Source organism: Pyrus communis, chromosome 4, assembly GCF_041283825.1.
Source record: "Pyrus communis isolate YQ-2024b chromosome 4, ASM4128382v1, whole genome shotgun sequence".
Taxonomy (NCBI): Eukaryota; Viridiplantae; Streptophyta; class Magnoliopsida; order Rosales; family Rosaceae; genus Pyrus; species Pyrus communis.
Window position 1 is genome coordinate 18,828,104 of NC_142568.1, and position 27,258 is coordinate 18,855,361.

A 27,258-nucleotide genomic window follows, 5' to 3' on the forward strand; every position below is an offset into this window, starting at 1 on the left:
ATGTGGGTAAAAGTTTAAACGGTTATGGGTAAATAATCACGATTACTCGTCCGTTATAACCGTTGTCCATCCCTAGTTGCAACAGTAAATTATAATTTCAATCCAAGAATCCAGCATTGGGATTTACTCTTTTCTGGGATCTTTTCTCTTTTTATTTCCTTTTTATTGTTCTGGGAAAAATTGCTTTAACTATTAACTTTGAGACGACAGAGCGCATCAACGGTTATGGTACTTCGTCCAAGGATTTATTACATCAGCCTCGTTCGATCCGCCACGTGAGCAGTCACAGATAAAACTCCGTACACACATCACACCGGAACTACGCTCTTTTTCTCAGCTTCGACAAACATTTATCACAGGTAGGTAGTAGGTACTAGAGTTATCAGCTAGTCCGTGCAGTAGCTCGTCCGCTTCTTCTCTCTCCGTGCTCCGCCAGTAAGCTCCGTACAGCTCCATCAATGGCGTCCGTACTCAATATGGTGTCGTCTATTAGCCTATCGAACCTCAACGCCGACCGAGTTCGGACTCAGTCCGCCTTCCCGCCGGTTTCGGTTTCGTTTACCAGTGAGTCCACTTGCTATTACGCTTCGTTTGGTTGCCGAGAAATTCAAATTCCCCTATGAACAGCGTTCGAATTGCTTTTCTATCTTTCAATTCAATTGTTCCTAATTTGATTTAACTTCGGTTTATTTTTCCTTTAGCAATCTATTGACAAGTGAGATTTATTGGTTGAGATTTCTAAAATTTTGACATTTTTGAAATTTTCAGGAAGGAGGCTTACGGTTAGGGCTGCGGAGACCGATACCAACGAAGGTTTTTAATGATATTAAACTATTAAGATTCTACATTTCGATTTGTTTTAGTCAAATTTGATAGAATTAAAGTGGATTATAGTGAGATTTTGGTTTAGCAGTTGAATCTTCAGTGCCGGATAAGGCACCGGCTAAAGCCGGTTCGAGCGTCAATCAGCTTCTTGGGATTAAAGGAGCTTCTCAAGAAACTGTAAGTCATCACTGTTAGTTTAGTATACAAGTTCAAAGCTTGAGTCCCTTTTCTCTATGTGCGTTGGTGTTTTTGCATAATGTGGGTTTCCTCAGATGATGCTAGAAGCTTAACTTTGTTGAACCGAGCTCGAAAATAAATTCTTTTCGTTTTATGGTTGCGGTTGGAAATTCGTTTACATGCATTTTGTGTAAGAAGCGGGTGAATGTTTAGAATTTCTTTCGGAAAAGAAAAAAGAAAGTAGAATATGGGTTTTTTGGAATAGTTTGATTAATATTACACAATGGCATATTGTTTGCTGCAATTATGATATCGAATTAGTAAAGTGGATGGTTTGATTTCGGGTTTTAGTTAATGTGCTTTTTTTAGTGGATAGTAAGTTGATAGAATCATAGTGGCAAGAAATGTGAGACAGGAGTTGATCTGTGAGTTAAACTGTGCAGAACAAGTGGAAGATTCGTCTTCAGCTGACAAAGCCTGTAACTTGGCCTCCACTGGTATGGGGAGTAGTTTGCGGAGCTGCTGCTTCTGGTATGCTCGTCTGCAAAAGTGGTCAATGAAAATTTTTTCAGTCTTGTAAAATGTAGGAGATCCGAATCATGTTCTGAAAATTCTAAGATAAAACCAACTCCGAAATTTTCGATAAATTTCGATAATCCTAAATTCCAAAATTGGAACTAATATTTGATTCCGAAAGTTTTTCGGATTGGCATTGGAATGCTTGTTTCCGATCGGATCCGACCGAAAATCACGCCTATATGCTTATACTCTGTCCATGAATTACTTTTGAGAAAATATTTCACGTTGCAGGAAATTTTCATTGGACTTTTGGAGATGTTGCTAAATCAATAATGTGCATGTGTATGTCCGGCCCTTTACTCACTGGCTATACCCAGGTATGGTTTACTTGGGATGGAAAGTTCATTTCGGTTTTTGGTTTTGGTTGATGAGATCTTTATAGTCCAATAACTCCATGGCCTTTTCTTTAGACCCTAAATGACTGGTATGACCGAGAGATCGATGCAATTAATGAACCTTATCGTCCAATTCCCTCAGGGGCAATATCTGAGAATGAGGTAAGGGTACTAGCTGTATTTTGCTTTATTGTATAAAAATTCTTTCATGAAGATTGCATTTTTAATCTGGTTCTTTGTTTTTCTTCAGGTTATTACTCAAATCTGGGTGCTGCTTTTAGGAGGCCTTAGTTTCGCTGGCATATTAGATGTGTGGGTAAGTATTTGCATGATGGACTGGCTCTTTCTTACACCTTCAAATATTTAGATCAGATGTCAATCATGAATAGCTGTCCTTTTCAGGCAGGACATAAATTCCCAATATTATTTTACCTTGCTGTGGGTGGATCCTTGCTATCGTACATTTATTCCGCTCCACCTTTAAAGGTAGTTTTTTACCCCACCTATCAACAAATCAAACGATTTGCTTAGTTTGATGTTTGAGAAGAAACTTTGCTTAAGACTCTGCTTCATGAGTTATTGCTTGCAGCTGAAACAAAACGGATGGATTGGAAATTTTGCCCTGGGTGCAAGTTATATCAGCTTGCCATGGTGCGTATTCCCTGCCTTATCCTTCTTTTGTGAACTTACAAGAATTAGATCTTTCATATAAAGGGTCAAGAACTCTTGATTGAGGGATCCTTCTGTAATTCAGATTGATATTAATTGTATAAGAAATGCATTGACTTAATTGTTTATCATCTTTCCTCGCTCACGTAATTGGATACTTCTTAGGAGTCTTGTTATAACAGTCTTAAAGTCTATTCAAGAACCGTGACCAATAAATTCATATGATTTGGTTGAATGTTAGAAACTGTTTTGATGTCCATAGTGCTGGGTAATGGATTTCAGTTCAATCTCTTATTGATAGGTGGGCTGGTCAGGCATTATTTGGGACCCTTACGCCCGACATAATCGTCCTCACACTCTTGTACAGCATAGCTGGGGTATGTTTCTGAAAGAAGCATCTTAACATGTGCTTACATAGCATGCTCCAGTCCAACTGACTGCATATTTTTTCTTCCCACATTTCAGTTGGGAATTGCTATTGTAAACGACTTTAAAAGTGTTGAAGGAGATAGAGCAATGGGGCTTCAGGTTTTAGTCTTCTCTATTACAATATTGTTAACAATCTTAGTTGCAGCAAACGTAACATTATTTGTGGCAATCCTGTTTGCAGTCACTCCCTGTAGCTTTTGGTTCTGAAACTGCCAAATGGATTTGTGTTGGCGCCATTGACATCACTCAGTTATCGGTCGCTGGTATGTTATCTTCGTTAAGCAGACCGTTGAAGCTGATTGCTGTGACCATCAGACTTTTGGATTGTGTTGTTTATGATAGTTCCGATCGTCCTGTGATAGTTTTGAATACGAATTAGAGTTAATCGTACAAATGAAGACGATTCATCGTGCTGTCTATTGACTGGTTTGCAGGTTATCTGCTATGGGCTGGTAAACCATATTATGCATTAGCTCTCCTTGCTTTGATAGCTCCCCAAGTCTTTTTCCAGGTAGATCTCTTTTTCAAATACTCTTGATTCTGCTGAATGGTGAACGTAATCTTATGCTATTTTTATATTAAATCTTAAATGTTTCTTTTCCCGGTTTTATAAGACAGATTTTGATAGACATCATAGCTCATAAGTACTTTGTTTATGCAATTTGTGCTGTGCAGTTCAAGTACTTTCTCAAAGACCCTGTCAAGTACGATGTTAAATATCAGGTATTCTTTCAAGAGCTTACGTTGCCTTTTAAATGGCTCAGATTCATCCGTTATTTTCATTAGATTCTTGAGCGCATGTTCAGCCGTTAAATTCGACAATTTATGTTATCCATTGATATGTTCTAGGATTTTCATTCCTTCGAACCCCTACTTAAATATCCAATTTTGTACCATCGAAGAATGAGATATTCAAATTTGCTCTGCGTGTATTCCAGGCAAGTGCGCAGCCGTTTCTTGTGCTCGGTCTTTTAGTAACAGCGTTGGCGACAAGTCATTAACATTTTGAAGCACTTGGGCAAAAGATGTGAAGAAAAGAGAGAGAGATCGAAAATTACACGACCACCTGATGCAGTGCTATGCGAGTCAGGTAGAAGAATCAATGTCAAAGTATGTCTTCTTCACTTGTAGTAGCAAAGTTATGCTCACGCCGACGATTAAGAATTATCATCTGTTTTTCGTTACTGCCTTCTCAAATGGAGGTTGCTGCTGTAAATATCCCAAACACAACTTAGGCCTTCTTCGGTAGCACTCTCTTGCTTCTCCCAATCCCCCATGCGGCGCCGATGGTGCTAGCTGTATAGCTGGACAAGCCCAGGTTTAGACACAAAGAGGATGCGTCGTGTTGCATGATTTCCGACACTGAAAACATACTTGGACAACAATCACTCTTACTACAACCACATACGAAGGACAAAGACAGTAGACACCATGCACTCCTACAACCCTGGTGAAACCAAACTTCGTAACCCTAATAAAACTTAGAAACCCTAATAACAAAAACTACAAGTCGGATGCCTTGAGCTTGGAAGCACTGGTTAATGATCCATATTAGCGGCTCTTCGTTTTGTACTTGGGCTCGTTAATTTTGATGCCTTCCTCGGCAGCACGCTCTCCTCCCAACTTGTTCTTGGTGCTGAGCCCTCCCTTTTTGCCCATCCCCTGATACCCTTCCTGTCCAATCTGTCCGAGCTGCTTCTTCCTCGCCTCGCCTGCACGGTGGCCCTTCGCCTGGTACCTTTCATGACCGAGCTGCTCCTTCCTCATCTCGCCTCTGTGGTGACCCATCTCCCGGTACCCTTCATGACAGAGCTGCTCCTTCCTCGCCCCACCTCCGCGGTGGCCCATCTCCTGGTACCCTTCATGACCAAGCTGCTCCTTCCTTGCCTTGCCTCCACGGTGACCCATCTCCTCGTACCCTTCACTTCCCAGCTGCGCCTTCCTCGTCTTGCCTCCGCGGTGGCGTCCTTCAGGGCCATGCACACGCATCATTAGGCAGGTACAAAAAACTACACATAGTAAATGGTAATTTAGGGTGCATGTTTTAAGATTTACCTTCACCAAGGTGCTCCTGAGCGTTGAGGGTTTTGCCGCCGGATCCACCGGGGACAACGGTGGCTCCCTGCCTTGCCTTTTGGTCCAGTTCTTGCCTTATGAGTTAAATTGGATGGAAATGGTGGTTACGGCTGAGCCTAGTACTTCACCATTGGACCGAGCCTCGTAGCCTCATTTCTAGGTTGTTTGAAAGGCTGTCAACCAACTCGAACCAAATCCAGGCCTCAACAGTTTGATGAAATAAGAAGATCGATATATGAAAGATAGGATGTTGGATTCTGCGATTAGATTGTTTCCATTTAGATTTAGAGATTAGAATCTTTTGCTATTATCATAGATACAGATTGTACAACTTTGAACACCAACCCCAACAATCTAATTACACTCTTACGATGGATCGTTAGCTTGATTTAGATACAAAAGACGACGCAGTGGATGTATGATTTCTGGCGCTGGACATGCTTGGACAACCAGCATTCTTTCAACAACCACCTACGAAGAACAAAGACACTAAACGCCGTGCATCCTAAAAACCTAGTTAACCAAACTTAGAAACCCTAATACAAAAACTACAAGTAACGGACATGGAGCTAGAAAAACTGCTTAATGAATAATGATCCATATTAGCGGCTCTTCGTCGTGTAATTGGACTCGTCAATTTCGATGCCTTCCTCGGCAGCACGCGCTCCTCCGGACTTGTCCTGGTACCCTTCCTGTCCAATCTGCTTATTCCTCGCCTCGCCTCCACGGTGGCCCATCTCCTGGTACCCTTCACTTCCCAGCTGCTCCTTCCTTGCCTCGCCTCCACGGTGGCGTCCTTCAACACCATACACACACATCATTGCCCAGGTACAGAGGACTACATATAGTAAATGGAAATTGAGGATGCTTGTTTTTAAGATTTACCTTCAGCAAGGTGCTCCTGAGCGTCGAGGGACTTTTTGGTCCAGTTCTTTCCTTTTCTGAAGGTCTCGCCTTTCCTGTTCGGAGGCCATTACTCTAGTTCACTCTTTTCTTTTTGGTCTCACACTTTTAAGTTAAATTGGATGGCAATGGTGGTTTTTATAGGCGTAGGGATGGAAGGAGAGTGAGAAGGCCAAGGGAAGGAGGAAGTGACACGTAGTGGGGTAAATGCAGTTGATGGGGAGGTTCGGAGCTTTGGGTTTATGCCACGTAGGTGTTTTGGTCAGTGAAGAAGTTGCAGGGAGAATGCCACGATCCATGGCTTGATGGTCATCCCTGCTATAACTCTATATTTTCGTTTCACAGTAACCAATGTGCAGCTACAGTGCACCCACACGCTTGCCTATAGATTCCAAAATGATTATCGTTCTCTCTTTAACGTATCTAGTACTGAGTGAGTAGTAATATAAATAAATGACAGATTAAAAACAAAATATTCAGTTTGTGAATCAAATCTAATGAAGGAACCGAGTCGGCAAAAAATAGTCACGGATATTAGTGCGGATTCAATTTCAATCTGTTTTTTTAGTAACTTGTAAACCTTTATTTATCATCATCATAACAATCAAGCAATTAATCTACGTTTTCATATTCCAATAAACCCTAATTAGAGAAGAAATTAACTTGTAGTTGAAGACATCACAATAAGGTTGAGTGTTTGATCTTCCCTTCTCCAAAATTCTTTAGCATTCCTTGCTCTCAATAGAACTAACAATCATATGAGAACGACATTGATTTTAGAAGAGGGATCAAACTAGTTATACGATGCAACTGCTCTTTCTATTGTAGAGACAGTTGCCATCAGTTTTAGAGAGTTTGTAACCAACTCTAATTCTAAAAATTAATTATATTAATTCATTTTATTAAAACTTTTACATAACCATCTATCACTCTAGTTTAAAAACAAACAAAATTACATGTAACCCAAGTGTTACGTAGCATTGAAGTCATTTTTCAATTGAAACGAATCTGAATCTCCATAAGAACAAATGAAATCATAATCTCAAAACCTTAGACAACCAATAAATTACTTTAAAAAAGTAATTACCAACAACACGGTTCTTTTTATGGATATCGGTTTTCTGATGAATATGAGTAGAGATTTAACCATTTTTGTTCTCCCCCGGACCCCAACTAGTCGTATAGGGTGGGGTGCTTGTGGTAAGCTGCCTTGGATATGAGGAATTCTTAAAAAAGGTATGTGACGAAGATCTTTCTGCTCTCTCTAAAAAGAAAATGGTTAAATCTCTAAAAAGAATTTAGTGTTCGATACAAGGGAGAAGATCCATCTGCTCTCTCTAAAAAGAATGGATGGGCTCTTGATTAACCTTTTGAATGAAAAAAAAAAAAATTAAAAAAAGGTAATGGGCATTGATAAAGAAAATAAACATACAGGTTCATTGCAGATGTGAGTTAAATTTACTGGCTAGTATTTGTTTTCCTGAGCTCCAAGTTCTTTTTCTTCACAAAATAATTTAAAATATCTCATTGCTTTTTCAGAAAATTGAAAAAAATAAACATGTATACGACATAATCTGCAACATATTGTAGTCAACTAAAAGAAAATATCCCTGACATATACCTTTTTAAAGAAAAATTCTATTCGCACAGTCGTCACTATCAAATCCACACTTGTTTAAATAGTGTCGGTTCAATTCCTTTCATCTTCCTCAACGTAAGGATACGCTCTCATATCCATATTTTATGCTGTGTTCTGTGTCTTGTCGCCTGAGTTTGACGAGATAAGAAGAAAGATGTATGAAACATGGACTCATGTGTTCAAATTTCTTCTGCCTTGCCTTTGTAATGCGCTACAAAGGTTTCTTCATCTGCCCTGTACACGATAAATTTTTTGTTGTGACGGGAACATAAATAATACACTACGTGTTTTAATAATAAGAATGATGAGAAATTTTAATTTTTAAGTTATTAAAATTTTAGCACACATATCCCATCATTTGTTTAATGATACATGATATACTATCTCGTATAATGATCACACTGAAAAATCTCTCCTCATACACAATGTTCGTTCAAGAATTCCCCGACAGCTACAAACAAAATTTTGTTGCACACGAAAAAAGGCTCGGACGTATGAAGAAAACATATTATGAAACCATGGAAACATGCCATTAATTAAACAAGAAGGAGATTACAAGAGTGGTCTACTACAAGGGCAAAATAAGCAAAACACCGTTCCTAGCTACAACTTCATGCAAAAAGACACTATCGGTAACACTACTACAAGGGAAAAATAAGCAAAATAGTATAACTTTATGTTACAGACACTGACGCAGCAAGAAATATCAAAAACCAAAGAGGGTTTGGAGTTTTGGGAGCCACCCATGCTGCTCCAAAATCATGATCAGCGATTCTTGGTCTTGAACTTCGACTCGTCAATCTTGATGCCTTCCTCAGCAGCACGCTCTCCTCCGGGCTTGTCAGTGGTGCTCAGCCCGCCTTTCTTTCCCATCTCATGGTACCCCTCTTCCCCTATCTGTTCCTTCCTCGTCTGCCCTCCACGGCTCCGCCCTAATCACCGCACACAAAAAATTCCGACTACGTAACTAAAGTGTCAAAACTTACTTTCACCTGGAATGCAAAGGGAGCAGTACACACACACACACACACACACATAACCCTTATCACTCACTACCACGTAAATTACCATATGTTTTTTACTTTCAGGTCTCGAGATACTGCTACCCTTGCATATAACATACTATGTGCATGAAAAGTTCTCTCTCTCGGGAGAAGTCGAAAGACGAGTAATTTAATGAATTAGTTACCTTCAGCAAGGTGCTCCTGTGCTTCAAGGCTATGGCCACCAGTACCACCGGAAACGACGGTCTCTCCCCGCCTTGCCTTCTCGTCGAGCTCCTTTCTCTTCTGGGGGTCTTGTTTTTCCTGTTCCGATGCCATTTCTTAATTTCCAACCTCTAGTTGTTCTCACAAAGTTTGATGCAATGAAGTAAACACTCTTTTTGGTATTCGGTTTCTGTTTGGAGGGAAATCAGGGTTATATAGAGGGAGGGTTGGAAGGTGAATGAGGAGGCAGAGAGAGGAGGATGTGACATGTGATGGGGTGAACGTGGCTGATGGGGGACTCTAGAGGTTTGGCGTAATGCCACGCATCTGCTTTGCTATGTCAAAACGGTTGTTTAACTTGCAGTAAGAAGGACACGAGTCCATTGCTCAACTCGGTCGCACCGTTGCCAAGGAGATGATCATATGCAAAATCATCGTCTACATGCATATCCACTACACACCTTAAGAATACCAAAGTGATAGGGAGTTACAACAGTTATCCCCAATTCAATGAGTTTTTTTTTTTTAACATGATATTATCTTCATTAAGGAGGAGAGAGTGAGCTGAATCTCACAATAAATTAGTAATAATGTGGTTCAAACTCACATCTCTACTTATAAGAAGAATACCATTAGATTGTAGTACTAAGTGGCACTTAATTCAAATAAGTTTTGCAACAGCTTTGAATTTATGCTGTAATTAGTGTAGGGCTGTTACCATAGTTAAAAGCTGGTTAAGGATAGTTTAAAGTCAATGAATGCATGCATATATTATTTTGTCATTGATGTTGTTATAAGGCCATCATTGTATGTTTCCGTTATGTTGTAAATGTTGAGCCAAAATGCATATAGTTTTCTGTGTAATTTGTGCATCAATAGATTGTAATCTTACTTTGATAAAATATAACGAAAGTCAATTTCTACATAAATATTTAGTATTCTGTTAACGTGCCTTCATGTAGTGCTCGTCCATAGAGCACTATGCCTAACAATGCATGCACAGCACTGCATGCACAGTACTACATTCCTAGCACTGCATGCCTAATCTTCTGCTTAATATTGCGATCTGGTGGTCTAATTAGAGCACTCTTTTGGTGGTTGGTGGTCAAGTTAGAACACCCTTCCAGTGGTCTAGTAGTCTAATTAGAGCATCATTCTCTTGTCGTCTCGGTAGAGCATATCCTCGTCTACCTAGCACTGTGCGCCTAAACATTGTAAAGAAGCTCTATCATGTGCCAAAAGGGTCCCCTCGAACTCCTTCTTGGGCCTTGGTCCTTGGTCCTCCTTTCTTCCTTTGGGCCTTGGTCTTCCCTTCTTCACAAGTCATCAAGTTCTTTTTTGGGTTAACCATAAATCATGAAGTTTGAAAACTCTTGCAGGCTTTTATCATCGGGCCCTAAAACTTCCTGCACACCAAAACAAACGGGCCATCAGACCCAGAAACACAGAGGCGACCTGAATTTAGAGGGCTGCCGAATGTCAAAATATAAATAGTTCGAAACTTCGAAATACTTTTTCTCTTTTAAGGGCTTGTTTTTTTTTTTTTTTTTTTTACTAAACGGTAAATTTTATTAGATTAGAGATTAAGTTAGGGATCAATATGATTTGAATCCATACATTCCCACTATTATAGTAAATGGTCACTTGTGTTTCTCTTCAAATATTAAACCCTTTAGATATAACACTTATTTTTAGCACCCTAAAAAATATCTCATGCATTTGGTCAAATGACGTCTCCAAGTAAAAGATTCCACCCTTTTATTTGACATCTGTTTATGCAGAAAAACACGTGTTTATATTCTAATCCACGCACTTTAACTACTAATTAATTAGCCCCTAATTATTCTGACAATCCCTGCATGTTCACTTTGAAGAAGTGACGTTAGCGCTCATTAGTAAGAAGAAGAAGAAGAGAGGGGAAAGGACTAACTTCTCCTCCTCTTCTCCTTCTTCGCAAAACCCAGATTTCAATATCCAAATCCAGTTCGAAATTTGGAATCCAATTCCCGAAAAGCATGGATGAAAACCCCAACCCGACGAGTCCGCCACCGCCGCCCAAGAAGCCGCCCATTCCGCCGTATGTGAAGGCGCTGTCGGGCTCGCTCGGGGGCATCATGGAGGCCGCATGTCTTCAACCGATCGATGTAATCAAGACCAGGCTCCAGCTCGACCGGACCGGCACCTACAAGGGAATCGTCCACTGCGGCGCCACTGTCGCCCGCACCGAAGGCGTCAGGGCTCTCTGGAAGGGGCTCACCCCATTCGCCACCCACCTGACATTGAAGTACGCGCTCCGGATGGGCTCCAACGCCATGCTGCAGGGCGCGTTTAAGGACGCGAAGACCGGGAAGGTCAGCAACCACGGCCGGCTCATTTCTGGGTTCGGAGCTGGAGTTCTCGAAGCTCTAGTCATTGTTACTCCTTTTGAGGTCTGTGCATTGTTTTGAAGTGTTCAATTGAAAAAGTTGACAACTTTTCTGGAATTTCGTAACGTGGATTGGATTTGTATTTTGGATTTCAGCTGGTATTTTATTCATTTTATACGAGCGATATTCTACTTTAAACTAATCGTAAGTGGACGGGGATTCGGACTCAGGTGCATATGTAGCACATTTGCTAGAGCCATTGTAGCTATGTCAGAATGCCTAAATTTGATTTGTTACTACTTATGGATTTTGTCTACGATTGACAATGGGGTGGTTTAATTTAGTTAATGAAAAGCTAAATTTATAAATTTTGAAGCAAGGCAGTTGGGAGTGCGAGGAGTGCGAGGACTTTGAGATTTTAGTGACTGATAGAGAATTCGGGGAAGATACTGATTCAATTTGTTTACTTTGGGACCGAGCGTCTTTTATGTTTTCAATCGCACATTGCACTTAATTAAGTTGTACTGTTTGTTGTTAGTTTTTGTCCAAACATGTACGAACTCTAAGCATCGATCTGGTATTGTTTAAAATTGTGCTGTTAGGTGCATTTTATACTCGGTTTACAGCTGAAATGGTTGGCTGGTTATATGGCATTGTTGGCTTGAGTCGGTTAGTTATACTCTTGAGAGATCTCCTTTATGAATCTTCGTGTGCAGGCTAACATAGTTCATTCAATACAACAAAGATATCATGCGTGTTCATTGTCGGCATGGTCTTGATTTGGAATTTAATTGATGCAGGTGGTGAAAATTAGACTACAGCAACAAAAAGGATTGAGTCTTGGGCTTCTGAAGTATAAGGGTCCTATTCACTGTGCTCGTACAATCATCCGGGAGGAAGGTCTCCGTGGGCTCTGGTCAGGTGCGGCTCCAACTGTTATGCGCAATGGGACGAACCAGGCCGCAATGTTTACAGCCAAAAATGCGTTTGATGTCCTCTTGTGGAAGAAACATGAAGGAGATGGGAGAGTCCTGCTGCCATGGCAGTCCATGATATCGGGTTTCCTTGCAGGCACAGCCGGCCCAATTTGCACCGGTCCCTTTGATGTTGTGAAAACTAGGTTGATGGCTCAGAGCCGAGGTGTTGATGGCAAGATGAAATACAAGGGCATGGTCCATTGTATTAGGACAATATACGCAGAGGAAGGGCTTCTAGCTTTGTGGAAGGGACTGCTGCCTCGGCTCATGAGGATACCACCCGGGCAGGCCATTATGTGGACTGTGGCTGACCAAGTGATAGGACTGTATGAGAAACGATATCTTCCCAATGCATCCTTATAGGTATCATCATTTAATTGGTTTGCTTGTTCCGGTTTTCAATTCCATTGCAAGAACACATTCCTCAATCATCTTAATTTAGCAGTTAGCGTTTCTTCATTGTGTTTCTTCGGCTTCCCCAAATGTACACCGGTTCTTTAAGACCTTATCAATATTTTTGATGATCGGTAGGAGAATAGGCAACTTCTCATCTCAATAGAAATAAACTCCATATGTAGCAGATATGATTGCAAGGATGTCTCAACCGAATCACAATTTTTGTGTTCTCTGTTCAATTTTTATCAAGAATCGATTGTTATAGAACCATCATCTCCAAAACTTTAGAGAATGTTATGAAATTTTTAATGATTAAGTTCTCTTATTTTTTTGTAATCTTAAAGTAACTGTACTTAGAGTTGATGTGTCGGTGTTAGAGTGGGAGAAATTCTAGGGTTGGGGCATCTAGACCACGTGGCTATATGACCACATTTTTGGTGTCCCTAATCCTCGTTTGTTTTATAATTTATACTATATATAGGCGTCCGAACTCAAGAATTGCTCAATAAAGTAGAGAGTAGTAACTAGGGGAAATTTTCTAGTTGTGACACCTGTTAAATGTTCTCGGAGTAGATTATGAGCATGCGTTAAAGCCACAAAAGCTAAGCAGGAACGTGCTATGTCACATGCTACTTGTTTATATTGTAGCACAAACATGCTATGTATATAATTCACGAAAATGAAATTTCCAGCCTAGGATGGTTAAACGATAAAGTATGAAAGAAATTGGGAAATTGGAGTCCTTTTAATAGATTTCAATCCAATATCCAAGCAATTTTCTAAAATACTAGAGCTTAGGCCATCTCCAACCGAATACTGGTAAGATGGTTCGTTTTAGCCCTTTGGTCATTCAAGAAATTAATATTTTAATGAACAACACATGATCATATTTCTTACCATCTCCAACTAAGGGTCAAATGGCCATAGGGCTCGTTTTAGCCCTGTCACAAAAAATCATCTCCAACTGAGGGCCAAATATAATTTATTATTTAAAGACTACAACTTAAATTTAAATCCAACAGCTAAGTAACATCAGCTAGCCGTTGGATTTGAATTTTTTTGGGCTATAAATATGGTAGATATTGGGCTATAATTCACACACATTTGAATTCAATCTATTTCAAATCAATCTCTTTCAATTCAAGTTTACAATGAATTCCAACTTTGGATCATCTTTGGATTCCAACTGGGGGTCCTCATCCAATTCCAAATTGGAAGAATAATGGACACATATGAGATGAGAAGATAAGGAGTCTAATGAAGACGAGTACCTCCGCGAGCCAAATCAAGAAGATCTGGATCGACTCCTTCGCAAAGTTGAAGATTGTGGGTTTCCGAGCATAATAGGGTCATTACACTGCATGCAGTGGGATTGGAAGAACTGTCCCACTGGATGGCAATGAGGCTTATGCAGAAAGTCTAGAAAGTCAACTGTTGTGTTAGAGGCGGTTGCCTCGTACGACATATGGATATGAGATGCTTTCTTTGGAGTCTTTGGATCCCAAAATGACATTACAGTTCTTGGGCGTTCACCCCTCTTCAATAGTCTGACGGAAGGTAAAACACCTTAACTTAACTACTACATCAACAATTGTCAGTACAATATGGGGTATTACTTGGTATATGACATCTACCCAAAGTGGGCAACACTTGTCTAAGCAATTCCAAACCCTGCGAATGACGTCGAAAAGTTGTTTATTTACACCAAGAGGCATACTAGAAAGATGTTGAGAGAGCTTTCGGTATTCTACAAGCACGGTAGAAGATCATCAGCGAACCGGCAAGAGGGTGGAGTCAAGAAAATTTGGACTCTCATATTCTAAGATGAGAATATAAGCTTGTTTAGAGAATGTTTTAAATAATTGAAATATGGTTTTAGATAAAATATTTTTTGAAATCAATTCTTAGTGAAAATGAAAATTAATACTGAAAATACTTAAACTTCTTTTTGAAAGAAGCACACAAAAAACACTTCATGATACACCTCGACCCGATATCCAAGTGGACACCGATATTGAGGCATGATGGCTGACATCTAGGAGGTGACGAAACTATAACATGCAATGATGTGTAAAAAGTGAAAAAATTAAAACCAAAGTCTTAATCTAAGAGTGAGTATATCGCGAAGAACCATGATTACAAAAGCATGTAGTGTCATAGCACAGATAAAAGTACAATAAAGGTAGGAACATTCATATTTTGGGTAGAATGGATATTACACAACTAACAAGAAATGAATTTCCTGCATTATTAGAAGTAGATGCTAGAATTCGCCAATGAACCATTGCTTGCCACATAATATAGCTACTAAGTTGTGGAGGGGCAAGAAAAAGAAAGTGCGAGTGGACAAAAATACAAATTTATTAAAACCTTTGCTTTTTGTAACATGGTAACCCATCTTTGCAAAATTCAAATGGTTTCCAAAATATATTACAAATAAGTATGAACACTACAATAATAAATATAAAAACAGTTATGCTAAGAATACAATTAAATTACAAATATCTCAAGAAATGTGACACTCTATGCTCATAAAAAATGCAAACATACAACTCTCATGCAAAGAAAGTAGCTATATGAATAAGCTGAGAGTAATAATCTACGCTCGAGTACTACATAGACGTAAAATTAGTTAAGCTAATCAAATACGAGTCCTAAATGCAAAAACATCTAGTACAATACTTTAAAATCTGGAATGGATACACTTTGATTTCTATAGATTTTAACTCTTTTAAAATTTTAATTGAGTAACCATACACTTCTATAAATTTATTTAAAATCTTAATTGAATACAATGGACTTGTAAAGTTTTTTAAACTTCCAACTGAATGTTGCATGCTAAAGTAGGCCAAAAGTCTTTTGACTTTTTTTTTTTTCTAAACAAACAATATTAATTTACTGTAAGAGAGAAAAAGATATAAACTTAACATCATAGTAAACTAGTAATAATGTATTTCAAATTTATTTTTGATGAGAATCGAACTGAAACTCTCACATTACAAGTGGGTTACCCTTCTAAAAAAAGGCAATTTTCCGAGTTTTCCCAAAATAAAACCCTAACATTAGCTGCGACGCGAAATCGTATATAAACAAACGCAGCCGCACGTTGAAACCCTAGCTCTCTCTACCAAGCCACCTTCGTACCGGTTCTATTCGTCCTTTTCTCTGCTATATTAAACCCAAACCCCAAACACTCACCTCACCCCCTGTACTCCGCTCCATCGCACCTCAAATTTTCCCCCAATCAGGTCTCAGATTATCCAATCGGTTTTTTATTTTCGAATTGCCAATGCTAATTTCACAGCAGTTCTTCGACTATGGCTTCTCGATTTCTCATCGGATTTTTGATGTTGTAGGTTTTTGAAGTCGGAGAATTCACAGAGCTTCCGAACGATGTCGGACGATGAGAGAGAGGAGAAGGAGCTGGATCTCACATCTCCAGAAGTCGTTACCAAATACAAGAGCGCCGCTGAAATTGTTAACAGTAATTTTCTAGCTCTTTGTATATTCATGTGCTTTTGTGGATGAATGTATTGATTTGCATTTGGGAAAATTTGCAGAGGCTTTGCAGCTGGTAATATCCGAATGCAAACCGAAGGCGAAGATTGTGGAACTTTGTGAGAAAGGAGATTCATACATCAGAGAGTAAGTAATATATTTAATTTACAGTTTTTAAATAACCCCATAAGTTGATTTTTCTTGTTGGCATTGGAAGCTAATTGTTTTTCTTTTGGAAATTTGTGGGATTGTGCTTATTTTTCTCTCTATTGTAATGCGATGGTTTAATGGGTTGTGTTGTTTTTGTGTATGAAGGCAAACTGGTAACACGTACAAAAATGTGAAGAAGAAGATCGAGCGAGGCGTTGCCTTCCCGACTTGCATCTCTGTGAACAACACTGTTTGCCATTTCTCTCCTCTTGCTAGTGATGAGTCAGTGTTGGAAGAAGGCGATATTCTGAAGATGTAGGTTTTGACATATAACCTAACTTTTGTATGTTCTGACATTTTTGAAAGATAGCTTGTGGATTAGATAATTTGATTCGGACTTTTATATCCCAAGTACCAACATACCGATGGAGTTTTGTTCTCCTGCAGTGATTTGGGCTGTCATATTGATGGGTTCATTGCCATAGTCGCGCATACTCATGTTCTTCAAGCAGGGCCAGTCACAGGAAGGGCAGCTGATGTTATTGCAGCTGCTAATACTGCTGCTGAAGTTGCATTAAGGCTTGTTAGGCCAGGGAGGAAGGTAATTTCTTGGATGGAATTATTACACTTTTTCTGTAATAGGTTACTGGATTGTGTGAGGATGGTTAGTGATTGCATTATTGGTTTGCTTGAATCATTATTGATGTGAAATGGAGTTTATTGGTCATTAGTTAAGCGTTTTCGCTTTGTGGTCTTCTATTTGATGTTGTACACTTTTTTGTTTTCGTAACCTGAAAAGATGTGTTTTATGCTCGTTGCACCCCCTGATGATGAAATGTTAGTATAAGCTATGGACTTTCATCCAAATGAAGCTTTTTGTCATAGTTACACTGAAGGGGAAATCTATGTTATTTAATTGTCAAGTTGTCATAGTTCCACCACTTAGATATTTTATGTATTTTCTTTTTCAGTTTTTGCCTTGTCATATTCTCAGATGGTAGCTGGTAGGCTTAGATCTCCACTAGGTTTCCATCTGTCTTTTAGCTAGTGATGTCAAGTTGTTCTACTGCTGATGTGTGTCAATGTACGGTGATAATAACATGTCTTCCTTATGAATGAGGGTTTGAAGGCAACTTTGCCGAGGTGATCTATGATAATTTGATTTCCTCTTTTTCCCTGTTGCCTATATTATGCTTGGCCATAGATGGGCTGCTCTGGTTGGACATATCTACATTGTTCATCTAGTTGTCCTCTGAGCCTACACCACTTCAATCTCCTGGAATATACTTTCTTCACTTATGCATTTTTTATTGTGTTCCTTGCTTCTATATGATGAATACTTGTCGAAAGCTATGGGCTAACGTCCAAGTGAAGCTTCATGTCATAGTTACTCTGATAGGATTATTATGTGAGCATATTTGATAGTTGTAGGCAACTTTGTAGAGGGAGCGATTATCCTATCGGTTTCCTCCTTTCCTTGTTGCCTATATTGACTTGCTACATTTGGTGCGTAGTGCAGATGTATTTCTTGTCTGTGCAATCATCATTCAAATTAGCTTACATTTAAGGTGTGCCTTTCTTCGAATACTTTACTATATGAAGCAAAAAGAGAAACCTAATTGATCAATCCATTTTTGTAGGCAACTTTGCCGAGGAAATTGAATCTCATTGATTTCCTCTTTTTCCCTGTTGCCTAAACCAACTGGCTACATTTTGGTGCTAGTGCAGATGTATATTGTTGTCTGTGCAATTGTCATTCAACTGAGCCTACATGTCTTCCAATTCATACTGTTTGCAATACTTGTAGTCAATTTAAACATGTACATAGGATTGCTGTTTGGTGTTCAGAAAAGCATAATTTTTCATCTTCTAGTTCTTTTACTATACTATATGAATTTTTATGTTTTTTTCTTTTTGTGGCTGCAGAACAAAGATGTAACAGAAGCAATACAAAAGGTTGCAGCAGCTTACGACTGCAAAATTGTTGAAGGTGTTCTTAGCCATCAGCTCAAGCAGTTTGTGATAGACGGGAACAAGGTCATATTAAGTGCTTCTAATCCAGAGACAAGAGTTGACGAGGCAGAATTTGAGGAGAATGAAGTTTATGCGGTTGATATAGTTGCAAGCACAGGTGAAGGCAAGGTAATAAAGGAGTTACAAAAAGCAAGCCCAACTGTCATTGTTATGTTATATAATTATTTGACTTCTAAATCAACACATTTATGTCGATTTGCAGCCTAAGCTGCTGGATGAGAAGCAGACTACTATCTACAAGAGAGCTGTTGACAAGAGCTACCACTTGAAGATGAAAGCCTCTAGGTTTATTTTCAGCGAAATAAGCCAGAAATTTCCCATCATGCCATTCACTGCTAGGTTTGTTAACTTTATGTTATTTCGGTAATTATTTTGTCGTTAGGTCTTCAGCTTTTACTGGCTTTATTAAAGGTATTTTTCTTTGCATTAGAGCTTTGGAAGAGAAAAGGGCAAGGCTGGGCTTACTCGAATGCGTCAACCACGAGCTTTTGCAGCCATATCCGGTCCTGCATGAGAAGCCTGGTAACAATCTACCCGCTTGACTGGCTTTCAGGAAATCCTAGTTCTATCAGTCTGATTCTATGAATTTGTGATTTGCAGGTGATTTTGTTGCTCATATCAAGTTCACCGTCTTGCTAATGCCAAATGGATCGGACCGGATCACATCTCATCCTGTACAGGAGCTGCAGCCCACTAAACAAGTAGATGATCCCGAAATCAAAGCCTGGTTGTCTTTGGCCACAAAGAAGAAGAAAGGTGGTGGAAAGAAGAAGAAAGGTAAGCTAGATGAATCTATCGATCATGGTTTAAGTACGTCCTGGAGAGATCGTAGGGTCATTTTTTAGACTCTGGATTCTTATGTCTTTGCACGGTGCAGGTAAGAAGAGCGATAAGCCCGAGGAGTCTACGGAAGCTGAACCGATGGATGCAACAGCAAATGGTGCTGAATCTCAAGCATGAGCCTTTGTTTTGTGTTTCAATTTTGGTTCTCCCCACCCACTGTATCTGGTTGGAAGTTGGATATGAATGAATTTAATAGTGTTCAGACGTCGATTCTAGCCGGGTTTTCTCTAATATGCAATTCCGGAACTTGCGGTTTTTTGTATGTTAGATTTTGTAGTAGAGTAACGTCAAATTTAAAGTTACATAAAAATGTATGGCAATTTACGACATTTGGGAGTTTGGTTACCGCATGTTGTCCTCAACTTTGGAACACGCTTCATATCGATTGGGATCTTAATAATTGGCGTACGACATTAGGTAAAGCTTGTGAGTTCGAGGTTCTTTGTGGTTTTCCACTTTTTCAGAGGAAAAAAAAATGAAGATATTGGGGTCCTGTGTGGTTCTCTATTGCTTAGTTCTGAAGTATAATAGTAAAGTGATGAGGACAATATTTTGGGGTGGTGGTAGTCACACCTCTTTTTATGTTTTACAGTCTTCTTAATATTCGGATATCAGAGCGAATGAATTGTAAATCAAATGTTGGAAATTAACAAGGCATGTGTAAGAGGTAAAGATATGTGTGTGAACATCATTGTCCTATTTTTTAACTCTACATTAACTAATGGGAAAAGCATGAGGATGAGGTTTTATTAGCTTTTGAATACTATGAGAGCATGTTTGTTCAACAAAGGAGAGGGATGAAGAACTTAGAAATAGTTTGAACTGAGGAAAGCATGTCTGTTTAACAAAGGAGAAGCATGAAGAACTTAGAAATAGTTGGAACTAAAGAAAGAGAATCTGATCAACTAACTTCTTCTAATTTTTGGTATTTGATTATTTAACGGAGAAACGTACACGTTTCTTTTTGCATATGTTAGTAATACAAGAAATGTAAGTGAAAAATATTCATATTTTAATAAAAACAAGAAACTAAGGGGGCATTTGTTTGCCCTCACTAAGTTGGACTGGACTGGACTGGACTAACTATTAGTCTAATACTGTGTTTGTTCCATGCTGGGACTAACATTAATGAGACTAAAGGGGACTAGCATGGACAAAACCCTTCACTAAGAGGTCTTAGCGAGACCCCCCAATAACCATGGGACTAGCTAAGACTATCTTCTCTTTCTCGTCCTCGTCATGCTCAACGACCACTCTCGACAGACTCCTCGTCATCTCCGGTCACTAGATCAATCATTAACTTTCCGACTCTCTTTCAGATCCATTTCACAACCAACTTTCATACAAAATATACCAAATTGAAGCTGGGAGTGACAAAATTACAATTTTACTTGAATCGAGGCCAAAATGTGGTCGAATGTGGCTGGAAAATGACCTGGAAGTCTCGGCCTGTTTGGGCTTCTTCAAATCCATGACAGATTCGAGCATTCAAAGCTAAGATCTCGGTCCAGGGATGGTGATGAATTTTTTGGCGGTGCTAACTTCATCCAATTTAACGAGGAAATGGTAGGAAAAAATGAAGAAAAAGATAAGATCATAATAAAATATTAATAATTTATATATTAAATAATATAATATTATAATTTGTTATTATCCAGCTTCTTAGTCCAATACTGCACCAAACGCTTCACTAAGTTAGTCCAGTTTAGTCTAGTCTAAGCCAGTCCAGCTTAGTCTTTGAAGCTAATCCAGTCCGAGATAGTCCAGCGCAACAAACGCCCCCTAAAGAATTAAAATGATCTTGCAAGTAAATGTGTTGAAAGTGTTGATTTGATGTTTGCATTATCTTATGAAACGTATGAGATAATCTTGGGTCAACCTGCCTGACTTTATGAATATATACCCGTCTAGTATTTGACCTATTATCTATTTCTAACTTCATGTCTATATGATTGTTATGACTATGTTTGATTTATATTGTCGATATTTTTTTTTTGTGTGAAAATATTGTTGATACTTTAATTACACAGATGTTGATATTTTTTCAATCTATATGTTAACAATAATTAGTTATTCACAAAAACTTTGCAGTATAGCTCTTTGATATAATTTTATGTAAGTGAGTAGGTACAAATTCAACTCTTGTAAAAACCAAGTTAAATACATAAATAAGACTAACCTATTGTGTTTGTGACCCCGTGGTTAATTTCAAATAAAATTAGCCGCTAAAATTGTAAGGGCGCGTATGGCACTCCTCTCCGCTGAATCACCCAAACGCAGAGCGTGGAGAACAAAAGCGCGTGTAGGCGGTGCGTTTCCCTAACATTTAACGCAATCAAGAACGCTGAAATTCCATTGGTCAGTTTGCGTGGGAACAGGTCATACGGCCACGTGTACCTAACGGCCTTATAAACCCCGAAGAATCTGGATTCGTTTGGAACCCGCGAAGCACCTTTATAAGCCCTCCATTTCAATCTCCTCCTCCTCCCTCCGTCGCTCTCAGCCGAAAAATCCAACAAATCGCGAAGCTCGCAGCCGAAAAATCTTTGTAAAATTTCGGATTCTGAAATGGAGAACCGGTTTACAGTTTGGATCTTGGTGTCATTGCTGCTCTTCTTCCTCTTAACCATGGAAGCGAAAACGGTAGACCCTTACAAGGTACGGTTTCCGAAGTCTTCAAATTCTTCATTTTTCTTTGTAATTTGAAACTTTTCCTCATTTTCCCGTCAAATGTGAAAGAATTGAATGTAAATCAATCAGATTTAATTACGAAAAGTCCATATGGATTTTGAAATTGGAAGGAAAGGAAAATTTGACGAAACTGGGATGAAACGGTGCAAAAGGAGCAGAATTTGAAATTAGCTGTTAGTCTTAGCAGATGTTAGGGTTTGTACTTATCTACCCATTTTTTCTGAAATTGGTTTAAAATTGTTATCAGGTACTTGGAGTGGAGCGGAATGCAGGTCAGCGTGAAATTCAGAAAGCGTTCCACAAGTATGTTCCGGCAACTCTGTGTATAATGTACTTCATTAATTGTGCTAAACCAAACCACTGAGAAAGTGAAATATATTTTGTATTTTTTTTTTTTTGGGGTTTTGGGTGGGTATCGAAAGTATTAATAATCAGGCTCGTTTGGGATTGCTTCCGGAGGAAGTGCTTTGATTAGAAGCACGTTGACAGTTTCATTAAAAGTCAGTTCTTGGGCTTAAAAGTCCAAGTGCTTCCTGGAGAAGCATTCGGTTGGTGCTTCTAGGACCTAGGAACACTAGTCGCTTTTTCCGTCAAACGGAATACTTTAAGAGTACTGTTGATCTTCAGAAAGCGCTTTTCGCTCTTCCGAATGCGATCCATAATTGGACCTTATTGTGGCTTCCAAGCTCATTTATCATTTATGATATGTGGGCATATATCATTTAGGATGGATGGTATCTGCGAAGCTCTGTTATTGGTTTGGGACGAGTTGGGGTTGGTTCAAGTGACAAACTATAATTCTTCATGCCTAACATTGGCACTGTGGGCCAGTTTTCATCTGTGGTCTTGTTTGAATACATGGTTAATCGTTCTTAGCCATGAAGGCGCATTAATGGTGCTTTTGGGCTATCAAAAATAGTGGTAGTGAAGCTATTGAGCTGTTGTAGGACTTTAGCTTCAAGACTGACTTTTATTACAGCATTTAAGACTTGTCCTTGTGAGTAAGCAGTGTTTGTTTCCTTTTGTCTAATTTGATACTAGGAGACTAACATATGTTTCTCCTCATGCTATTAAAACGATTAAGAGTTTATCTTTGTAAGTTAGGGTTGCTTTTGCTTAAGGGCATTTTTATTGATTCACATTACGTAAGGTCCTGTTCTGGGATATATAATTGGCTCTCCAGTTGTGCCTGTCTATGTGTTTGTGCGTGTGCTTGTGCATTCGCAATGTAAATGCTGGTGTGACATGCTTTTTACCTTACTCATGCTAATGTGAATAATGCGCTCTAGGCTCTCTCTTCAATATCACCCAGACAAGAATAAAAGCAAGGGAGCTCAAGCAAAGTTTGCTGAGATAAACAACGGTATGACTTCTGCCTTCTCTAGTTTTTCTTCATTTTTTTTATTCCTTTCCTGTTTCATTTTTGGTTGAAGCTACTTCAATTCCTAAATACCTATCTTGTTGTAGTAGCCACATCCACAAAGTTTGTACTTAATGTTGGTTAATTTCTTCTTCTTTGATTAGCATATGAGATTTTATCTGATGAAGAGAAAAGGAAAAATTATGATACCTATGGAGATGAGAAGGGAAATCCTGGATTTGGAGGTGGTTCTCCTGGAGATCATGGTGGATATACCTACTTTACAAATGGTGGACCAGGACAGAACCACTTTACCTACGGACCTGGTGACTGGCAGAGCATGGGTGGGCAGGGAGGTTCCAAGTCATTCTCCTTTTCCTTTGGAGGTCCCAGTGGTCCAAGTTCATTTGGTTTTGGCATGGAAGACATCTTTTCAAACTTTTTTGGGGGTAAACCTGGAGGTGGGGGTCAGTTTGGTGGTTTCAGTGGTTCAACTGGGTCTCGACCCGGGTCTAAGACTTCTCCAGTGACCATTACGACCGTCAGTTCACAGGTGTATAAGAAAGAAATAGTTGACCGAGGGATGACTTGGCTACTGTTATCTTACACTCCTTCATTGAAGGGGAAGCAACACGTTGAAAATATCATGGAGGAAGTTGCTAGTTCCCTGCAGGGAGCCTTAAAGGTATTTTCAGATTCTTATTCATTCCTTACAATATGGCTGCTTTTGATCTCTAGATATACTTATTCTTTCCTTTTATTCTGTCAGGTTGGAAGCATAAACTGTGAGACAGAACCCTCTCTCTGTAAGGACCTTGGCATATATCCCAGCAGAATGCCCAGGGTATTTGTGTACAAAGTGAGTGGAAAGGGTTCTTTGGTTGAGTATGATGGGGATTGGGCTGCAAAACCTTTGAAGACATTTTGCCAAGACAATCTGCCAAGGTTTTCGAAACGGGTTGATTTGAACAGTGTTGAGTCTTCCACTTTCACAACCAATAAATTACGTAGTGTGGTGCTTCTTTCCACCAAGAAAGATACACCTGTTATCTGGCGTGTCCTTAGCGGATTGCATCACAATCACTTCATTTTCTATGATGCAGAGGTATATGGTGATTTTGGTTGGCATAATCTACTCAATTTTCCTTTTCTGAATCTTTTCGATGTATGAAGAATGTGTCTTTACCAATTTCTTGACATTCAACCTGAAAATCCGTTCGAGAGTACAAGGGCAATATGTGTGTGTGTGTGTGTATGAAAAGGGTAGGGTGTAATGACGACCCTGGTACTTCTATGACAAAGTGAATCATATACTTTTCAGTTTCCATGAAAAGATGCTATGGTTGTTTTCGTTCACCTTACGTTTTCTTCATTGATAAATATCTGGCATTTTTGTATTAAAAAATCATTTCACAATGATAATGCAGGTCCATGATGCTTCTGATCCAACAGTGAAGAAGCTGGGAGTTGGTGCACTTCCAGCTATAGTTGGTTGGCTTCCGAACGGGGAGAAGCATGTCTTAAAAGCAGGCATTACCCCCAAAGATATGAAGTTGGCGATTACAGAGCTTAGTGCTTTACTTGAAGGCTTCGAGAAAAAGAGCAAGAAAGCAGCTTCAAGTCAGGCCAAGAAAGAACCGACTGATGTGGGGCAGAATCAGATACCTCTATTGACAGAGTCTAATTTTGACGCTCTTTGTGGTGAGAAAACTCCAGTGTGCATCATTGGTGCATTCAGATCTTCCAAGGAAAGAAATAAGTTGGAATCAATTTTGACCGTGGTGAGTGTGCTTTCTCTTATATAGACTCACCACTACTGTAACGAACATCTGGTTTCTCACATGACAATGATATTCTTATGGAAGTTGAAAGATTAACATTCTGAGTTTTCTATATTTTTGTCTTCAGGTCTCTAGGAAATCGCTATCAAGGCGACAGAATTCAGCTCATGGCAAGGATTCTGTTTCCTACACTCTCTTGGATGCCACCAAGCAGGCGACCTTCTTAAATGCGTTTGAGAAAGCAGGATTCAAATCATCAGATAAGCTCTTGGTTGCCTACAAACCTCGGAGGGGGTCATTTGCATCATTTAATGGTGAAATGACTACAGAAGAAGTGGAGAGGTTCATTAGCTCTGTTCTTAACGGGGACATACGTTTTTCCAAAACACTGCAGAAACCCGTGCTCAGGTGAGAGGAAAGTCCGGATCACGTAGTTCCTGGCTTTCATGGACATAGCTTCACTCCTTTGACTATAGAAAAGATAAACAGTTTTGCGGCTACAGTTAAGAACGAGAATGTGAGTTTGGGTCACCATACATACTTGGAGGAGCATCCATTGTTTTGTAGTCTACAAGAAGTGTTCCTCCTTGAACCCTAGGAAAGTGGTTTTGTCTTTGTAATGCCATGGTAAACGTTTCATACCTTTTCGTTGTATGAATCGTGTAATGTATTTTTCTTTACTTGGTGTAAAAATTAAAGGCCAAATTTTTTTATGGAAATAAGATGGATGAGATTTGAAATTTTAGTTCTTGCTTTAGCACTTGCTACGTTTGTCTTGCTGATTTCTTTGCTTCAAGTCGATTTCATTTGTATATTGTAGCAAGTGGCGGCGATGGTTAGGGACTTCATCGTCTCGGGTTCAAACTTCCCCCACCTCTCAATGTGGAGATTGATGTAGAATGGGAGATTTGGCAGAATACTCTTTTTGAAGGTCTAAGAGCATCTTCAAAGGAGATGTTGAAATATTAAGTAAAATGTCACTGTGTATATTCAACCGAAGCGTTGCTTGCTAATTGAATTTGAAGACTTTTTGATTAGGAGTCAAATTTGACATCAATGTCAAATTTATTTTTAATTAATTTTGAATGGTGGGTCCCATAGTTCACTAATATTTTAACCAATAAAAATTTTGATTCAACCTTTTGGTAATAAATACAACCATTTAGAGCTCTATTTTAATAAGAAAATAACATTTGATAATCTGGTGGGAGAAGTATACAATTTGACATAAGAGCATCTTCAAAAGAGATGTCAAAAAGTCCATATCACCAATAACGGTAAAAAGAAGAAGAAGACATTACTAATGTTTTCCAACTAAAATGCCAATTCCTATGTAACATTACATGGAATGGCAACAAAAGGGAGTTGCTGTCAAATTTGACAGCATCTCCAAATCTATTTTTAGTGGATAATAAATGTTTTTTATAATTTTTGTTATTATCTTTTGTTTTAAAAATACTAAATACAATTATGAAAAGTAAATAATATAATTAATAATAGTTTAAATTTGATATATCGACAACAAAATTTACAAAAGAAAGATCAATGTGCCATATAAGCATTCAAACTTGAATTTTGTGTTTAAAACTTAACATTTCATTTGGAGATGATCTAAGATTTTAGATTACCACATAAGCAATCAATTTTAATTTGACCACTATAATTTGACATTTTCTTTATACATGGTCTAAAAAACTTCTACCTTTGTTTTAATTTTTTTACATTTTTGCTGCTTTTTACATGTAAAAAGACTAATTAACCCAATGGTTTTAATTCTCTGTTCCTTCTCCCTCGAAACCAACGTGGAGAATAACCACGTTCCTGCCATGAATAATGATTTGTATGAATTTGTAATGCGCCGATGTTGTGTGTATAACACAATCTTAAACAGAAGGTGCTCAACATAGAGTCAATTATAACCCTGTAAGATAGTCCTTCTTATTAAATAGAGTCAGGCCGTTTTTATATACCGTCTCTAACGGAAGGAGTTAAACAGCCCCTAGATAATTTATTATTTTAAATTTAATAATTAATTTAATTAAACTACTACTTACAATAGTAAAATAAGGTGATCCAGATATTTTTTGAGTTACACATGTTGCTAAATGGTAAGTCTCTAAATTTCTTAACTTTATGTAATGTCAATAATTTTTTTTTTTTTAATAAAATGTTTGAGAGATACGTGACGCTAAATGAGTAAGTCTCCAAATTTTGTACCCTTATGTAATCTCAATAACTTTTTAGATAGGATTTTCAAGGGACACGTGTTGAGATGTAATTGATTATGCAAATTTGTGATAAGATTCTTGTCAATGTGGCACG

The 27,258-nt window shown here is 38.7% G+C and overlaps 6 protein-coding genes and 1 pseudogene across 9 annotated transcripts; 4 read left to right on the forward strand and 3 right to left on the reverse strand.

Moving 5' to 3' along the window:
- The first annotated feature begins 326 nt into the window (after nt 1-326).
- On the forward strand, nt 327-4,198 carry LOC137722379 (chlorophyll synthase, chloroplastic). 2 transcript variants are annotated; one of them, XM_068461368.2, is made up of 15 exons: nt 327-564; nt 769-813; nt 914-1,002; nt 1,446-1,533; nt 1,813-1,898; nt 1,992-2,078; nt 2,167-2,232; nt 2,319-2,402; nt 2,506-2,567; nt 2,887-2,962; nt 3,051-3,113; nt 3,196-3,277; nt 3,449-3,525; nt 3,690-3,737; nt 3,953-4,198. In XM_068461368.2, exons 1-15 carry the CDS (start codon nt 459-461, stop codon nt 4,013-4,015), a joined length of 1,122 nt encoding a protein of 373 aa, XP_068317469.1. In that variant the 5' UTR covers nt 327-458; the 3' UTR covers nt 4,016-4,198. The 2 variants fall into 2 exon arrangements, with proteins under 2 accessions (XP_068317469.1, XP_068317468.1); XM_068461367.2 differs by having other exon boundaries at nt 343-564; nt 911-1,002.
- A 234-nt stretch (nt 4,199-4,432) lies between these two features.
- On the reverse strand, nt 4,433-5,140 carry LOC137722380 (uncharacterized). The gene has a single exon (XM_068461369.2). The coding sequence runs from the start codon at nt 5,004-5,006 to the stop codon at nt 4,566-4,568; it is 441 nt and encodes a 146-aa protein (XP_068317470.1). The 5' UTR covers nt 5,007-5,140; the 3' UTR covers nt 4,433-4,565.
- Nucleotides 5,141-5,456: 316 nt separating this feature from the next.
- LOC148697584 (em protein H5-like) lies at nt 5,457-6,087 on the reverse strand (annotated as a pseudogene). Its single transcript, XR_015961753.1, has 2 exons — nt 5,976-6,087; nt 5,457-5,886 (listed from the first exon to the last, which is right to left on the reverse strand). The product of XR_015961753.1 is annotated as an em protein H5-like (transcript).
- A 2,053-nt stretch (nt 6,088-8,140) lies between these two features.
- Nucleotides 8,141-9,025, reverse strand: LOC137722381 (em-like protein GEA6). Its single transcript, XM_068461370.2, has 2 exons — nt 8,822-9,025; nt 8,141-8,564 (listed from the first exon to the last, which is right to left on the reverse strand). Exons 1-2 carry the CDS (start codon nt 8,952-8,954, stop codon nt 8,398-8,400), a joined length of 300 nt encoding a protein of 99 aa, XP_068317471.1. The 5' UTR covers nt 8,955-9,025; the 3' UTR covers nt 8,141-8,397.
- Nucleotides 9,026-10,691: 1,666 nt separating this feature from the next.
- On the forward strand, nt 10,692-12,915 carry LOC137723416 (mitochondrial succinate-fumarate transporter 1). Its single transcript, XM_068462610.2, has 2 exons — nt 10,692-11,269; nt 12,007-12,915. The coding sequence occupies exons 1-2, from the start codon at nt 10,856-10,858 to the stop codon at nt 12,544-12,546; spliced, it is 954 nt and encodes a 317-aa protein (XP_068318711.1). The 5' UTR covers nt 10,692-10,855; the 3' UTR covers nt 12,547-12,915.
- Nucleotides 12,916-15,586: 2,671 nt separating this feature from the next.
- On the forward strand, nt 15,587-19,449 carry LOC137722555 (ERBB-3 BINDING PROTEIN 1). Its single transcript, XM_068461587.2, has 10 exons — nt 15,587-15,827; nt 15,936-16,063; nt 16,140-16,224; nt 16,393-16,542; nt 16,675-16,828; nt 18,154-18,369; nt 18,464-18,600; nt 18,692-18,783; nt 18,862-19,038; nt 19,139-19,449. The coding sequence occupies exons 2-10, from the start codon at nt 15,973-15,975 to the stop codon at nt 19,219-19,221; spliced, it is 1,185 nt and encodes a 394-aa protein (XP_068317688.1). The 5' UTR covers nt 15,587-15,827; nt 15,936-15,972; the 3' UTR covers nt 19,222-19,449.
- A 2,087-nt stretch (nt 19,450-21,536) lies between these two features.
- LOC137723746 (dnaJ protein ERDJ3A-like) lies at nt 21,537-26,042 on the forward strand. Of its 2 annotated transcripts, XR_015961754.1 has the most exons (8): nt 21,537-21,762; nt 22,043-22,098; nt 23,085-23,158; nt 23,320-23,840; nt 23,925-24,260; nt 24,583-24,936; nt 25,064-25,563; nt 25,757-26,042. XR_015961754.1 is itself a non-coding variant. In XM_068462938.2 (7 exons), the coding sequence occupies exons 1-7, from the start codon at nt 21,673-21,675 to the stop codon at nt 25,346-25,348; spliced, it is 1,716 nt and encodes a 571-aa protein (XP_068319039.1). In that variant the 5' UTR covers nt 21,537-21,672; the 3' UTR covers nt 25,349-25,681. The 2 variants fall into 2 exon arrangements, 1 of the variants encoding a protein (XP_068319039.1); XM_068462938.2 differs by lacking the exon at nt 25,757-26,042 and having other exon boundaries at nt 25,064-25,681.
- The last annotated feature ends 1,216 nt before the right edge of the window (nt 26,043-27,258 follow it).

What these genes read in the sequence shown, in the direction of transcription:
- LOC137722379 (XM_068461367.2), top strand. Translation starts at nt 459, where the DNA reads ATGGCGTCCGTACTCAATATGGTGTCGTCTATTAGCCTATCGAACCTC. An exon ending in ATTCCGCTCCACCTTTAAAG is followed by an intron (nt 2,403 to 2,505) that starts GTAGTTTTTTAC and finishes TATTGCTTGCAG; the next exon opens with CTGAAACAAAACGGATGGAT. An exon ending in CACTCAGTTATCGGTCGCTG is followed by an intron (nt 3,278 to 3,448) that starts GTATGTTATCTT and finishes ACTGGTTTGCAG; the next exon opens with GTTATCTGCTATGGGCTGGT.
- LOC137722380 (XM_068461369.2), bottom strand. Translation starts at nt 5,006, where the DNA reads ATGATGCGTGTGCATGGCCCTGAAGGACGCCACCGCGGAGGCAAGACG.
- LOC137722555 (XM_068461587.2), top strand. Translation starts at nt 15,973, where the DNA reads ATGTCGGACGATGAGAGAGAGGAGAAGGAGCTGGATCTCACATCTCCA. An exon ending in ATCATGCCATTCACTGCTAG is followed by an intron (nt 18,601 to 18,691) that starts GTTTGTTAACTT and finishes TCTTTGCATTAG; the next exon opens with AGCTTTGGAAGAGAAAAGGG. An exon ending in TGGTGGAAAGAAGAAGAAAG is followed by an intron (nt 19,039 to 19,138) that starts GTAAGCTAGATG and finishes TGCACGGTGCAG; the next exon opens with GTAAGAAGAGCGATAAGCCC.
- LOC137722381 (XM_068461370.2), bottom strand. Translation starts at nt 8,954, where the DNA reads ATGGCATCGGAACAGGAAAAACAAGACCCCCAGAAGAGAAAGGAGCTC. An exon ending in ACAGGAGCACCTTGCTGAAG is followed by an intron (nt 8,565 to 8,821) that starts GTAACTAATTCA and finishes TGCGGTGATTAG; the next exon opens with GGCGGAGCCGTGGAGGGCAG.
- LOC137723746 (XM_068462938.2), top strand. Translation starts at nt 21,673, where the DNA reads ATGGAGAACCGGTTTACAGTTTGGATCTTGGTGTCATTGCTGCTCTTC. An exon ending in ATTCAGAAAGCGTTCCACAA is followed by an intron (nt 22,099 to 23,084) that starts GTATGTTCCGGC and finishes AATGCGCTCTAG; the next exon opens with GCTCTCTCTTCAATATCACC. An exon ending in TCATTTTCTATGATGCAGAG is followed by an intron (nt 24,261 to 24,582) that starts GTATATGGTGAT and finishes ATGATAATGCAG; the next exon opens with GTCCATGATGCTTCTGATCC.
- LOC137723416 (XM_068462610.2), top strand. Translation starts at nt 10,856, where the DNA reads ATGGATGAAAACCCCAACCCGACGAGTCCGCCACCGCCGCCCAAGAAG. An exon ending in TCATTGTTACTCCTTTTGAG is followed by an intron (nt 11,270 to 12,006) that starts GTCTGTGCATTG and finishes TAATTGATGCAG; the next exon opens with GTGGTGAAAATTAGACTACA.